Genomic DNA, 15,498 nt, shown 5'->3' on the forward strand with positions numbered 1-15,498 from the left:
TGCTGACTTGTAAGAAGTCAATGCAGACTTGGGTATCTGAAGTTGAACAGCAACCAAAGCTCTGCTTTGCAGGAATGTCTCTGTTAAAAGATGATTTCTTGGCATATTTAAGACTTTCTAAGAATAAGATGGATACCGTCCTCTGTAGCTAAACAATGAAGGTAACTCGCCAGTCTGTAAAATTAAATCCTAACCAATTCAGTTCATTCTCCATCTTGACATGAAAGTCAAATACTTTCCGTTTCTGGATCAACAGCTTTACATAACAAAAAAAAAAAGTTGATATCTAAAGAATTAAAAACCCAAGGCACTTAAAGACAATGAAGTCTGGAATATTTTTTTGTTTAAGAAATTAGAAGGAAGCAGACTGAAGGGGCTCCATCCAAACCAAAATTATAGGTTTTGAACTGTTTGTAAGAAATAACCGTCTGACTGCCTGGAGCCCTGGCAGTCTCAAACTCGTGTCTGTAAGTATAGGGGTGAAGCGGTGCTGCTTCCTTATGTGAGAATTGTCTATTCAAAAAATGTTTGGAACCACTGGTGGAGGCAACCTGGAAACATGGTAGGCTGGTGCCATAGATTGTGTCCGTGACCCATTTGTTTCTGCTGGTGACCAAGACTCTGAAGAAAGCGTGAGGAGTTTGATGACAGACAAAAGATGAAAAACCTTCCACAGGTCTTCCTGATCCTCACTGTACAGTAGTTGGCTTATGCTTTAGGTTTTTGTAAATGAAGGTGGTTTTTTTCCTGCTCTTAATAAAATTGTAGACATTTCCTTATAAAAAAAAATGAATGCAGAACAGTTTTATCATCATAAAGTGAAGTAATTCCATTTAATTTTCTATAGGGCTGGCTTTTGCAGTTCTGTCTTCAGTCCATCCAGTTTTTGGTTTATATGGCTCTTTCTTCCCTGTCATTATTTATGCCATATTTGGAATGGGACATCATGTTGCGACAGGTAAGTGTCTATTTGCTAAAAGTATTTTCAGAAATAAGGAATTGGAAACTGAACTCTTTTTTTTGTGGTTATAAGATCAATGGAAGGAAAATTATCTAAGACTAAACAGAAATAAGATGGCTATGTACTTCTTTTTACAACTATTTTTTGCCAGTTTAAGTACTTTAAAGGGCCTCATTAAGAATATTGGAGTTACTCCTGCCATTATAATTTAATATTGCATTGACACTTCCTTTGTAAATGTAGTTTACTAAGGGCTTTTGTATTTTAACACTACTTTAGAAATCTGCTTCAGGCTAAGATTTTAACAAAGGGCTCAGCCAACAAGATATATGCAAGCAGCAATGAAAAAGGCTTGACTGCTTCTTAAACCATAGAAAACACACATCACCTCTCACCTGTCTAAAACATAAGCTCTGAATTTCTCAGAAAAAAGTTTTCAGTGCCTATTACCTGCTATTGTATTAAAGCTAGAGATTGTCCCAATGAGCTCAGCACAACTCCTGTCCACTTGCAGAGTAATTAGGTAGGCAGCGAAAGCTGCTGTCTGGCTGCTGTGCTAGTAGTTCTGAGTTACTTGTTTATCCTCAGCAGAGCCAACAGCAGCTGCAAGAGTTGAATGACTTTAGTGTCCTACTAGGTTGGCAAATGGTCTCTTTCTGACTCCAGAGAACCCAAGTTCTAGACTAAAGTTGGAAATAGTACTCATGAGATTGAACCACAAGTTCTTTGTTGTGCAGAAGCGGGCACTTGGTGGCCTCTGAAGTTTGCTGGAATGATGAGGCAGGCCCAGTAGGAAAGCACGGCAGGACTGGGTAAAGGGAAGCAGCCTCTGTGGTCATCAGAAGATTTAAGCAGGGAGGAGGTATGTTGTCCTTGTGGAGGAGAAAAACTCCTGAAAAGAGGAAAGATGGTCCTGGGTAATCACACACAAAATAATGAACTCTGCAGAATCTGATTGCTTGAGCGTATGCACTGACAAATGTTTTAGTAAGAAGTTAGCCACATGTTTTAAGCACGGCTTTTGTTCAAAAATATTCAGTTAAATTATTAAAAATTGCTGAACAGGTATAAATTGTCTTACAGCAAAAAGAAAGCTGAAAGTTTGTTTTCCCTAAAGGCACAGAAAGTATTTGAGCCTTTTGATGGCTGAGAAGGATCCGTGGATGCTGTTAGTGACTTGATGCTGTAAGGAGTGATGGCATGTACTCAGCTCATGTAGGAATGAGAAGCTTTCAAAAAAAACCCTGAAAATTTAGAATTTGGAAAATAGTTTTGACACTTGAGTAGGGAGAAATTAGTATACTTTTAAAAACTTTTTTTTCATTAAATATATTAAAACATGAACCTATATTAAAATGGATAATTTAGCAGTGTATTGTCAGCAGTTTATTGATGAAAGATTATTAGGAAGTCAAGAATCCATCACATGATCATATTTAGGAAATTAAATAAATAAGTGTCTGGCTGACATAAATTCTAGAATGAAAACACATGATAAAATGGGTAAGTACAAGTAGCTAAGTCTGATGTTTCATCCTTGGGAAGGAATACTGTTCAGAGAATGATTTGCTGAGTCCCACAGCTCAGCAATTCCTACACAGTCCCTAATGTGGAAGCTTGTTCCTTTCACAGGTGTTTATTCCAGAATTTAATCTTAAGAAAAAAAGGAAACAAAACTGTTCTCTTGCTTTCGTGAAGATTTTTTTGAATAAATGTATGTGACATATGCTGTTGATCCTTTCAGTAGAAATGCCTCATGCGCTCATCCCACCAGCCTTCGTATAGGCGTTATGGTGTGCAGGCTGAACTGGAGCTATGTTACCTGCCTCAGATCCCCAGATGCTCCTTAATTCCTCGAGTACATTGGTGACAATCTCTTCTCTTACCAGCATTTTCTTTAAGATCAATGGGGCTCTCTATATGTACACAGGCTATAAAAGTTTGTTAGTGAAGTTAGTTATATTAATACAAAAAGGAAAATTTATCAATGGCCAAGTTCTGTCATTTACTCACTTGAAATGTCTCTTCTGTGACACAGCTGATCTAATCTGAAAGATTACTCACCCAAGCAACAAACCTCTACACCTTTTTTTTTAATCGCTTTTGATATCATTGGTCTTGAAGGATCCTCTGAGGCAGCTCCATCTGTCATAATACTCCACACAGACCTTTGATTTCAGATAGAATTTTATGTAAACTGTTTTCAAATCCAATTTTATGGGGAAAAAAAAAGTAAAAAGGAGGGAACAGGTTCAAAAGAAAAAGGGGCAATTTGAAAAGCAAGATATCTATAAGTGTACTGAATGTTGCTTGAAAAAACTGTATTTTAGGCCCAGGTAAAATGTGTATCATGATCCAAAAAAAGAAAACGTGATCCAAAAAGCCCTTTGTGGCTCAACAGGGAAATTAAGGGAGCTGACACAGAGAAGCATTGGTACTTGAAAAATGGAAAGCTTGACTAAATGAGGTGAGCAAGCAAGCCATGAAATGTGGTAGTTCAAACATATGCAGGAAGCTTAGAAGGCTAAAAGAAGGTATTTGAAGAGTTCCATGGAGGGGATGATCAAAGTGGTAGTTGAAGATTCTTTAAATACGTCAAAATCAGGAAGCTGGGAAAGAAACTGGTGGAACACCTTTCTGACAAGGCCACAGGACAGTCAAGCTACCAGTGTAATTTTGTCGGTCAGTAAGGCTCTGGAGGGAACCCTGGGAATGGCAGATCTGTCTTGCACCCCTATTATTATAGATTATAATAAAAAATAAGATAACTGAAAGATATGTATAATCAGAATCTGTTAATGTGAGTATGATCAGAAGAGTTAATGTGACTCCTGTAAAGGAAAATCCTACCTCGCTAACCTTGTAGAGCACTGTATGAGTAGCAGTAAGCACATGAAAAAAAGGAAATACTTTGAATAAGATATCAGAATGGTCAAAGAGCTACTGATAAATTTCCAGACCAAATGCTTCTAAAGAAACTAAGCTGCCCTTGTGATAAAAGAAAAGTTCTTTCATTAATTATCAGCAGGTTAAAGGATAAGAAGCAAAAGGTAGGACTTAGTGGTCATTTTTTCAGGGTGAAGGTGTCCCTGGTAGGTTCTCAAGGAATTCATGCTAGGAGGTTTACTCTATGAAGGCCAAGGTAAAGGTAGATCTGTGTTCTCCAGGTACTGCAACAGTAGAATTAAAGACACCTCAATGAAACTGGTGAGAGATCACTTTAGAAGACTTTTAAAGTATAGATTAAAGAAAATACTGCAGCAGATGGTGAACTTCTGGAACCTGCTCCCAGAGGACATTGTGGAGGCAGAAAATGCAAGCAGGTTCAAACAGAGATTAGACAAATTCATGAATGCTAGTCCATAAATGAAATCTAAAAGATCTAAAAGAATGTGCTTCCCTAACACAAGAGATATGGATACGGGGGGATTATGAGGGGAATGGCCTGCAGAAAGTGGCCAGGCTTGTGTGCTTTCCCTGAGTAACACTTCCAGTTGCCACAGTTGGAGACAGAATACTGTGCAAGATGGACCATTAACATAGTAGGGCATTTCTTATGCTCTTAGAGCTCTGCATGATGTGTTTGTGCTTTTTAATATTGAATTATTATCCTCAGTTATCTGTCTGTCATTGAACTTGCTTTACCTCTCTGAGCAAATACATGTTTCTCTCATAATCTGCCTCCATTTATCAGAATGCAGATTGCTGAGTTTTCAAACATACACATCTGCTAACTATAATGGACTAAGTACTATGTATACAGTGTGAATTAATTGACCTAGAAATTTGAATCATGAACATTTGGGATCCTCAGACAAAAAGCTGTTTCATCACACGCAGAGTGAGTTAAAAGCATTTCTGATAACTTGAAATCATTGTGAATTGTGTTTGAACCTCTTTTGTTAATGAATGTGCTCACAAAAAAATTGACACAACTCACTTGTACAAATGGTATTTTACATGAAGAAATGAGTGTTACATAAAAAGATTGTCTTAAAAATATTTCTCAGAATGACAGAAATGCACAAAATGACACTTTCACTTGTAATGTCCAAGTTTTAAAAAGAGACCATGAGTCACGAGTACAGACAGATATAGAATTATTGGTGACTAATGTGTGGCTTTTTTATAGGAACTTTTGCTTTAACTTCCTTAATATCTGCCAACGCAGTTGAGCGTCTTGTTCCTTCAGTCAGCACTAATTTCACTACAAACAATAATTCAGGAGTTTTGGGCCTGTCGGAGTTTGAAATGCAGAGGATTGGAGTTGCAGCAGCAGTCTCATTTCTAGGAGGAATCATTCAGGTCAGTGGTGAATAGATATTCTGTATGTTACTGATGCATTGCATTTGTGACAGCTATGACGTTTGTAAATACATTTTTTTTTCCACTTCTCTGAGAAAAACTGACCATGGGTCTGGTCCAATGTTCATGAATGATGAACTTAGTGTTTTAAGAATTTGATGCTCTTTTCTTGAGATGTAGTAATTGTCTGTATACATGCTCCTAGGGTGTTGCAATATGAAGTAAAACCATATTCAGTCAGCTCTAATATAATATTCAGTTGCTGTTGGTGCTCCCTTTCCTTCTCCTTCAGAGACAAAACATGAATCAGCTCTGGGTAAGCATTGACATATTCCTGAGGTTTTCTATTGCTCTTGGCTTGAAAAGAAATACTATACAATATTCAATAATTAAAACCAGTAGGGAAAACATCTTTATATTCTCTTCAGAGTTCACACACCCATCGTTAAAGTGAAATAAATTAGCAAAGCAGATGTCTTGAAATGATTCTCCAAAGCTTATTCAAATTATCAGAAGTCTTTTAAATTTTTTCTCTTTTCCTATTCTGACCGCAAGCTCTGAGTTCCTTTATCCATTGCCAGTTTCTTAGGTCTTCAAAGAAGGCTTCCCTCTTTCCTTGTAAATGTTAAAATGGAAGACATGTTCCAGCACTTGACATTGCAACACCTCCTAGATACCTGGCCTCCTGAAAGAAACTTGGACCCCTGCGCTTGGTGCTCTGGATCTCTCTACCATGAAGAGGATAGAAAAGGAGCCCAGAATGGGATCTCCAGTGCCCCGCATGCTTAGCAGGAACTGGAGCATATGCTTGTGTTAGGCGGTAGGAAATATCAAGGAGCATGATAATTTCTGTTGCTTTTTTTTTCATTTTTTTATTGGTTACATAATTATGACATGGGGTAGCAGCATGAAGGAAACCCTACAGAGAATGTACAGAGTAGAGCTGATGCTGAGCTGTGCCTGGCTGCTGCACATGCTGTCCCGTTCCACCCAAGTGCACAACACAACACTGCATCATGTGCGGGGTGCTGGTAGCAGCAGAGGCCTTTGAGCGGACTCAGAGCTCTTAGAATCATAGAATCACTTTGGTTGGAAAAGACCTTTAAGATCATCATGTCGAACCTTTAACCTAACCCTGACATCCCATCACTAAACCATGTCCTAAGCACCTCATCTATCCTTCTTTTAAATACCTCCAGGGATGGGGACTCGACTACTTCCCTGGGCAGCCCATTCCAGAGCCTGACAACCCTTTCGGTGAAGAAGTTTTTCCTAATGTCTGACCTAAACCTGCCCTGGCGCAACTTCAAACTATTCCCCCTCGTCCTATCGTCCATTACCAGGGAGAAAAGGCCGACCCCCACCTCGCTACAGCCTCCTTTCAGGCAGTTGTAGAGGGAGATAAGGTCTCCCCTCAGCCTCCTCTGCTCCAGCCTAAACAACCCCAGTTCCCTCAGCTGCTCCTCGTAAGACTTGTGCTCCAGACCCCTCACCAGCTTTGTGGCTCTCCTCTAGACATGTTCCAGCAGTGCAACGTCTTTCCTGTAGTGAAGGGCCCAAACCTGAACACAGTATTCGAGGTGCAGCCTCACCAGTACCAAGAACAGGGGAAGGATGACTTCCCTACTCCTGCTAGCCACACTATTCCTGATACAAGCCAGGATGCCATTGGCCTTCTTGGCCACCTGGGCACACTGCTGGATCATGTTCAGCTGGCTGTCAACCAGTACCCCCAGGTCCTTTTCTGCCAGGCAGCTCTCCAGCCACTCATCCCCAAGCCTGTAGCGCTGCATGGGGTTGTTGTGACCCAAGTGCAGGACCTGGCACTTGGCCTTGTTGAACCTCATACAGTTCCCCACACTCTTCATGTGGGAGTGCTGTGTTCACAGCCCGACAATCTCCTACATCGTCCCTGGAGAGAGCAAAATGTCTCAAGCAGGAGGTTGGTGCCTGCAGTTGATCCACCTTCAAAATCTGATGCAGAAATTTTTTGCTTAGCTGCTGCAGAACCCCATTAGGTGTGTAAACCCTATAGACCTCTTACTCTTTCAGTTCTGCATTTTCATATGCCTTCAACTGCACCAGCTGGCTTATCTCAGCCTATGTCCTGTTTAAGCCTGATTGGAATGAGAAGAACTAGAAAATCCTCTGCCTGCATCTTCAAAGCAGGTCTGATAGGGAACTGTGCCATGTACATGGGCTCCTCTCCCAGGTCAGTAATGTCACTTGCGTTAGAGTCATACTAATACAGCCAGTGCTTGTAGTGCTGCCACTAGTACTTCATGCGAGTTTAATGGTTAGAGACCAGATTAAAATGCTTGTTTCCTAGAGGAGTGCCTTGAAGCTACTGATAAGCAATATGCAAGTGGAAGTCTGGATCAAGGCTGTGATTAAAGTTTGCCATCATCCCAGGTGCTGGTAAGTGTGGGAATCCATGTTTCTCATCATGATTCCAGTCTCCTGGCTAACAGTTGCTGCAATTCCCAGATAAGGTGACAGGGCACATCTTGCTGGTAATGGAAAGCTAAGTCAGTGACCTGCTTCTACTTATCAGATTAAGCTAGAAATTAATGAATACCCTGGAATAGATGAGGTACTCTGGGATGAGAAGAATAATGTGATGCATTTTGAGGCAACAGTTTTCCATTGAATACATCCTGAAACACAAAAAGAAGTGGAATTGTCAGTGTAGCGGGTGGTTGGGATGGTACTTCTCTGGGAAGGGAGCAGACCTGGGTTATGGTGTCTACTGTAAGACTGTTTCTTTATACTGAAAAAAGTCAAAATGCAGTGCTCTAACCAGCCACTAATTACACAAAAATGACTGATGTCATGGCTATTCCATACCTTGGGCAGCTTGCACCCAAAGGATGAAATGTCCCGCTCCAAAACAGCTGGTTCCTTATTAGAAATAGAAGGTAAAGACCTGAACCTCCTTGGCCAGAAAAGCAATTTGATACTATTTTTCCAGTAGCCTGGCTAAGTACTCTAATCAGCAAATAATGTTAAAGAAGAAAAAGGGAAAAGACATACAAAACAGTGAGTCACGGAGGGAAGGCAAAGGGAAGAGGTGTATTTTTGAGATGAACTGCTCTTGGCTGCTTTGTGTTTTGTGAAGACCACAAATGTGCACCTGTTGTGAGGCAAGCTCTGAGCAGGCATGGTGTATCTCAGTGCCATCTAGACATGAAATAAATTAAAACTGGTTTCTCATCATCAGACAGGAATAGGTGGAGCTTGTAAGATCTGAAATTTGGGGCTTAACTGCCTATATTTTTTTAAAGTAATAAATTTCAGGTTCCTAAACTGCTTTTTAAATCTAATGTTTGAGGGAATGTTCATAAAACAGGGAAGATATTTGGTTATCTTAAGAGGCATTCTGATGAAGATAACGTAGTATTAAAATAGAAAATAAGTAACCGTAAAATAAAAAGCTGTAATTATGAAAAATATTTAATAGAATGGATTCACAGAGGCCATTTCATTTTTAAAAGCAGAATGGAAGGTATAATGATTCTTTTATGTTTGTGTAACTGCTACTCTATAAAGATAAACAGGTCATGGAAAGCTAATCAAGTTAATGGAATTATTCCCTGATATTAAATACCTCAGAGGTATTGATGGGGAGAGGAAACGATGGAACATAACAGATGCCTGTGGAAGAATTTTGTAATTAGAATTGGATGATGCCTTTATAGCATAAAAAAAATTCTCAAAAAAACCTCTTTTGGGTAAGATTTCTTTTACCTATTAGTATGTTATATGTGCAAGATGCCTGCATAAGTATATGTACCTATAAAAAACCTCAACATACTAAACTGAAACTCAACATTAAATTTGCTGAATAAATAGAGGAAAGCTGCTTGCAGTTCAAAGTGAAAAAAGAAATTATCCTAGAAAAAAAGCTTTATTCTCTTAAATACCACGGTGCTACAGACTTCAGTTGCACTACTCTTCTATAAAGGTGAAATAGCTGGGTATTGTATTCCAGTCGTCTACATTTTTACTGGTAAGTTTTTCAGCTACTGTACTTAAAAAACTTAAATATCATTAGTTGCTGATGTACAGTATTGGAAACAAAAAATGTTTCTGGTTAGCAGGAGAACAAGTTTACATTGTCTCTTATCAGTTTGCTTAATAATGAAGAGAGCATTTGAATATGAAGTATATTTTTGTAAAGCTAATATTCTTGTCCAAAGCTCTGTTTCCCTGTGGGGAAAATTATGCTCCACTATTCTATGTTCTATGTAGTTTTTCATGAGGTACAAACATGGGTCTTTATTATACAGTGATAATCAGGAAGAGAGTTCATTTTTCTTTCACAGTGGAAATAACTTCTTGCAGGCTCATACTCTGTATCTTGAAAAGTACAACTAGGCTGGCTGGGAGTCCTGGTTCCCACAATTACAGTACAGCATGCTATGTGTTAGTCCAGAAAGACCACAGAAAGAAGTCTTTCTCAGGTCCTGGAGTGAGGAAAGCTCACTCCAAACACCATCAGAAGCTAGAAAACACTCTCAAGCCACCCACTATGAGCTTAAAAGCTGCAATTCAGTTTAATATGAGGAAGAACTTCTTTACTTTGAGGGTGACAGAGCACTGGAACAGGCTGCCCAGGGGGGTTGTGGAGTTTCCTTCTTTGGAGATGTTCAAAACCCATCTGGATGATGTCCTGTGCAACCGGTTCTAGGTGAACCTGCTGTAGCATGGGGGTTGGACTAGACGATCTCCTGAGGTGCCTTCCAACCCTTGCCATTCTGTAATTCAAAAGACCAAAATCTTACCAATTATCATTTCCATTGAAACTGGCTGAGTTTTAAATTGACAACTCAGTCAGCTGAACTGTCCATGTCTGACTGTTGTCTCCAGGCAGTCCATAGACGTCTCCATTTTTGCAACCTCTGATTTTGAGATAACCATTACAACATACTAAATGAGAGGCTCACAGTCTGTACCATGTCCTTCAAAGAGATATTCCTCATGGCTGGCCTCGTCAAATGATTGGAAAGAGTACCACCACTTTTTGTATGGTTTAACAGTGAAAAAAAGCCACACCATCCAGAAAGTGGAGTTTTGAGGGGTTTAAAATTCATTTTCCAAAAGTGAATTCATGCAGCAGGTAACATGATATCAGCCTTTCAAGTCTGAGATTAGTGATTTCCAAAGAGCCATTAAGTGATAAAAATTTTTACTGTCCATAAAGTTAGATTGACTACTCAGCGAGAGTGGAATTTTAACAATAATAAACTGAGCACGTTGTCATGGGAAGAAAGTATTGGAAGTGGACAAGAACCAAAAGGGCTTGAATTAATGAACATAGAGGGCTTTGCTTTTTGCAATTACTCCTTTCTCTTCTGCTGGCTAAATCCCCATTCTCTTCTACTTCTCAGAGTAAAATTATGGAGTAGTAAAGACAGCTGCAAGAAAAGGTTCCCTTTGCATTATCTTTCTTCCATTCTGAACTTTAGTGTTCATTTTTTTTAGAAATCCCACCTTCCACCACTTCTATCTAATCACTTGGTTTTATAATTTGTTTCCATGATCTTTTCTCCTTTACCGCACTTTGCTCCTTTACTGCTTTCCCTCACTTTCTCCTGTGGTGTTTTTTTTCCTTTCTCTGACAGCTCCTGATTTCATTCACATTAATTTAATCAAGAATGTATACCTGGTGAAATCAAAATTAATCTCAAGAAAGTTAGTTACTTCTTAATGAGCCTTTTGTCATGGTGTAATGTACTGAAAAAGCAGCACAAAGAAACTAGAGCCACGTGTCTTTCAAACCATTTTTGTTACTGCAATCATTCTCTCTCTGAAATATTCCTTCATCCCCCAAGAACTAAATTTTGAAAAATGAAAAATTCTGGAGACAATCCTAAAATACGTGAAAATTTTGTTCCTTTTAAGTTTAAGAAAAGCCCAATATTCGTACAAATAATGAAAAGAGAAACGTATTATTTCCTTTTGGCAATTTTTTTTTTTTTTTCTGTTCTGTCAGTTTTTTTCACTTTACTGTCAGTTTTGCCTGTAGTTTATCTGTATCAAGAAGGAACAAAAATAATACAAGATATCTGAAAATAAGATGGGAAACTCACAAAAAATGAGCATCATGAACACAGCGAAGGTAAAGTAGATTATTAGAAATTTCTTTAAGAATATTGAACGTTCTAGATTTTGGTTATTGCTTAGTTGGTGAAAGATTTTATGACATAATGCAGTACAATGCAATTGTGTGCTGTCAGCTCAGCTTAGTTTCAAATGGTGTTTATCCAAAAAGCAGCCAAGCTATGCGCCTGTTGCCCAGCACGGGGAGTTGATCTGGGCCTCTATGAATGCTAAAAATTTAAAGTATATCTGTCAAGAAAACTCACATGCAACTAGATTTGGGAGGCTTGTTTCAACACAACGTTTTGCCCCTTCTTGATCTAAGTAGTCTCTGTACCTTACTCGTGTTGCAAGGACAGCAGGAGTTTCCCATAGCAGCTTACATGGAAAATTGCACCCTCCTCCCCAGACGTTTTCTGTTCTGGTTGCTTCATTGTTAGATCTTCACTGTGGAAGATATATGGATGTACGCTACATTTATTTAACTATAATGCAAATAAAGAACAGGATGTACATGCTGATGAAGCATTGCCTTTGTTTCTGGGAGTCCCAAGCTACCTTCTGCAATAAGAGATGAGGGACCAAGCATAGGCTGCTGCTTGTTTAACTGAGTGGCTACAGAAATTGTCTACCTGAAACCATACTCATGGTCTGGATTTGTATTATGTATGGATTATGTATTTTACATAACCCATGGTTGTAAACAAACAATAAAATATATGTTTGAAATGTGACCTTTTAGCTACTACCTTTGAAGCATCCCCCTAAAATGCTGAAGATTTAAAGCAAAAAAATTGAAGTAAAAAAAAAAGTAAATATGAGAGTGATGCTTAGTTTGCTAAGTTCTTCAATCATGACACCATTTCCCTGAAATTCACCCTAATAACTTTCTCTGAAATGGTAATATTAACTCATATTTCTCTGTGATATTATGTAGTTCACAGAGTTGTCTCTGTGGTTTTGATTCCACAGCTAAATAAACATTCATCTCATTCTCTGGAAACTAAGCGATTGCACAGTTAGAAATTTCACATCCATACAATAAAAATTGATCTTAGAAAACAAACAAAAATTCACTGGGGAAGGGAGAATTTCATTCTTATTGAAGTTTGCTACTGTGAACAATGTTTTAAATATATGAATAGGCACACTAGTAGAACAAACAGCTAAACAAAATATCTGAAGTTAGCAATTATTGGTTTTAGGCCTGACAAACTAAATTATTACTCACTGAGGATCTAACAGTAATTATCATTATTGGGGTCCAATCTTGAATGGCAATAAATGTTCTGATTGTTCGTAGTACAGAGCCGTCCGCATGCTATTAGTGGGAAATAGAAAAAAAAATCTCAGATTTAATATCTCAGATGGAGGAGGAAATTGCTCACTAGAGGTTTTTGTGGTAAATTAAAAGGCACTCACTTTGGTATTTTTGTTTCTTTTGCACTATTATACTTGTAGCTCACTGCATACAGGTGGGATTTATGGTGAAAAAATTTATGGTGTTCAGGCATAAAGAATCAATATATTTGGAAATTATTCTTTTAGTTTCAGAACAAAACAAAATAAAGCAAAGGAGACTGTCATATATTCCAAAAGGATAATATTTAGTATGGTAAACACAAAATAATCCTCTTAGAAAGTGTTGTAACAAACAACTCTGAGCCAAGGGCATATAACTTCTCAGGCAGAAGATTATAGAAGTAAGAAACTGCTTTTTTTATGTATCTGCAGAACTCATTGAAAGGGGAGATAATTTAAATGTAACAATATCTTAATATGGATCAGAAAAGGATTAAGTGTTATGATAAGCATAGTAGCATCTTTACATATGTAACAATCTTGTTCAAAGAATTAGGAGACCTCACCTGGAGTACTGCGTCCAGCTCTGGAGCCCTCAGCACAAGAAGGACATGGAACTGTTGGAACGGGTCCAGAGGAGGGCTACAAAAATGATGCGAGGGCTGGAGCACCTCTCCTATGAGGACAGGCTGAGAGAGTTGGGCTTGTTCAGTCTGGAGAAAAGGAGGCTACGGGGAGACCTGATTGCGGCCTTCCAGTACCTAAAGGGGGCCTATAGGAAAGATGGGGAACGTCTTTTTCATAGGGCCAGCTGTGTTAGGACAAGGGGAAATGGTTTTAAACTAGAACAGGGTAGGTTCAGGCTAGAGGTAAGGAAGAAATTTTTTACAATGAGGGTGGTAAAACACTGGAACAGGTTGCCCAGAGAGGTAGTGGAGGCCCCATCCCTGGGAACATTCAAGGCCAGGTTGGATGGGGCTCTGAGCAATCTGATCTAGTTAGCAGTGTCCCTGCTCACTGCAGGGGGGTTGGACTAGATGACCACTAGTGGTCCCTTCCAACCCGAAACATTCTATGATTCATTCTATTCTATGAAATCTCATTCTTCAGAGGAAAAGACTGATTGTAGTCTGGGATAAGGGGGGGAAACACAGTAGTACAGAGTAGTGCTTTGGGTATTTGTCCTATATTCCTATGAAGTATCTACAATAGTTGTAGATTCAGCTGTGGTCCAGATTCCTGGATTAGAGAGGAATATTATTCTTTCATTATGTGTCTATACTCTGAAATAACTTCTGTAAAAGTTGCAACAAAACTGAAATAATCTTCAAGGTCAAATATAGCTGAGCCGAAGTCTATGCTTTTTTTTCTAGCAGAGAAATCCAGTTTCTATATGGGGTTGTGTGTATGAAACTGGATGTTGAATTTTTCTTCCTATTTCAAATTTTCTGACTGTATACACATATTCTGCTTTAAGTTAGTTGAAGTATTTCTCAAATGCACAGGAAGTAGATTTTAAAGGTCTTTAAAATAGTTTACTATTACTATAAGTTTATAAAGTTTGTTCATACAGAACACATAACTATATAAACATCCCTGTTTCTCTGTAAAGAAAGAAGTATTTTTATATCCTCTGTCATCTGAAGCAACTTCTGTTGCTCCTTTACCTGAATACCTGCAAAACCAGAAGCCTCAACATATGAAGCAGATGTAACAAGAGGTAGCGGACTGGCGATACTTGATGTATTTGATATTATGATATTGTAGCATGTGAGCACCAAATACCCTGGTACATTGGGGTCAGTGGGATATCAGGAAGCTAAGAGTCTGCCAGAGGAGCAAAGAAGTTGTGTGGCTGCATGGGAAGGGAAATTTGATGGTGCAGCAGCCTGGGGCAGGGCAGGGCTCCCTGGGATGACGGAGCTCTCACCATGAGACTCATCTCTCTGTATTTTTAGCACCTAATAAATTTGATAGCTGTTGAAACTGCTAACATTGGGAATCCTGATATCGACATGTTGGCAATCAGTAAGCTGGCCCAAGACACGGCTCTTTGCCTATTCAGGCTGAATAGCAGCGGAGGAGGAATGAGTCTTAGCACCACCCTCTCCTTTTGAGTGGTTTTACTTCATGTTGCTGTGTTGACTTGATGTTTTTATAGCGTTTATTGTGCTCACATATTTGAGCGGGGGGAGAATACTAAGCATTGCATGAAGGCAATTTCTCTGACTCTGCTTTTGTTAATAAACTAATGCTAGAGTCTGGTAAACTAGTGATGCCAGTATGATAATGCAGGTAAACCCACAGAGCTTCAACGGGTTCCATTTTCAGCTATAGTTGTCCTTCAGAAGACTTTTGCTTTTTCTCTTTATCTCATTTATTTTATAGTTTATTAAAAGGACCCTGGCTCATAGTCCTCTCACCAGGAAGCTGCATTTTATTATAATTGCTGATACTTACACCTTTGCCTTTTAGGTAGCGATGTTTATGCTGCAGTTGGGCAGTGCCACTTTCTTGTTAACAGAACCAGTGATAAGCGCGATGACAACAGGAGCAGCTACACACGTTGTGACTTCACAAGTGAAGTATCTGCTGGGAATGAAAATGCCGTATATATCGGGACCGCTGGGATTTTTTCATGTGAGTTCAGTAAAAGAGATGGATTATTCCATTGCTAACATTTTCTTAAATAATTATGCTATTTGGCTATATTAAGTCTAAGAAATTCGTTATGCATGCGTGTGAATGAACAGAACATGTAATACCAAAACTTTCATCTTCCTAGGCCTGTTTGTAAGAACTGATCGGGAAAACTTGATGAAGAATTA

General features: G+C 38.9%; 1 protein-coding gene across 1 annotated transcript in view; it reads left to right on the plus strand.

Moving 5' to 3' along the window:
* SLC26A7 (solute carrier family 26 member 7) overlaps positions 1 to 15,498 on the plus strand; it is a 74,699-nt gene that overhangs the window by 14,396 nt on the left and 44,805 nt on the right. The window contains exons 2-4 of the mRNA XM_035893878.1: positions 848 to 958; positions 5,094 to 5,266; positions 15,146 to 15,310. Of these exons, the coding sequence (XP_035749771.1) occupies positions 848 to 958; positions 5,094 to 5,266; positions 15,146 to 15,310 (449 nt within the window). The remainder of the gene's footprint in view (positions 1 to 847; positions 959 to 5,093; positions 5,267 to 15,145; positions 15,311 to 15,498) is intronic.

This window comes from Egretta garzetta, unplaced genomic scaffold (genome assembly GCF_000687185.1).
Source record: "Egretta garzetta isolate BGI_Z169 unplaced genomic scaffold, ASM68718v1 scaffold154, whole genome shotgun sequence".
NCBI classification, from domain to species: Eukaryota; Metazoa; Chordata; class Aves; order Pelecaniformes; family Ardeidae; genus Egretta; species Egretta garzetta.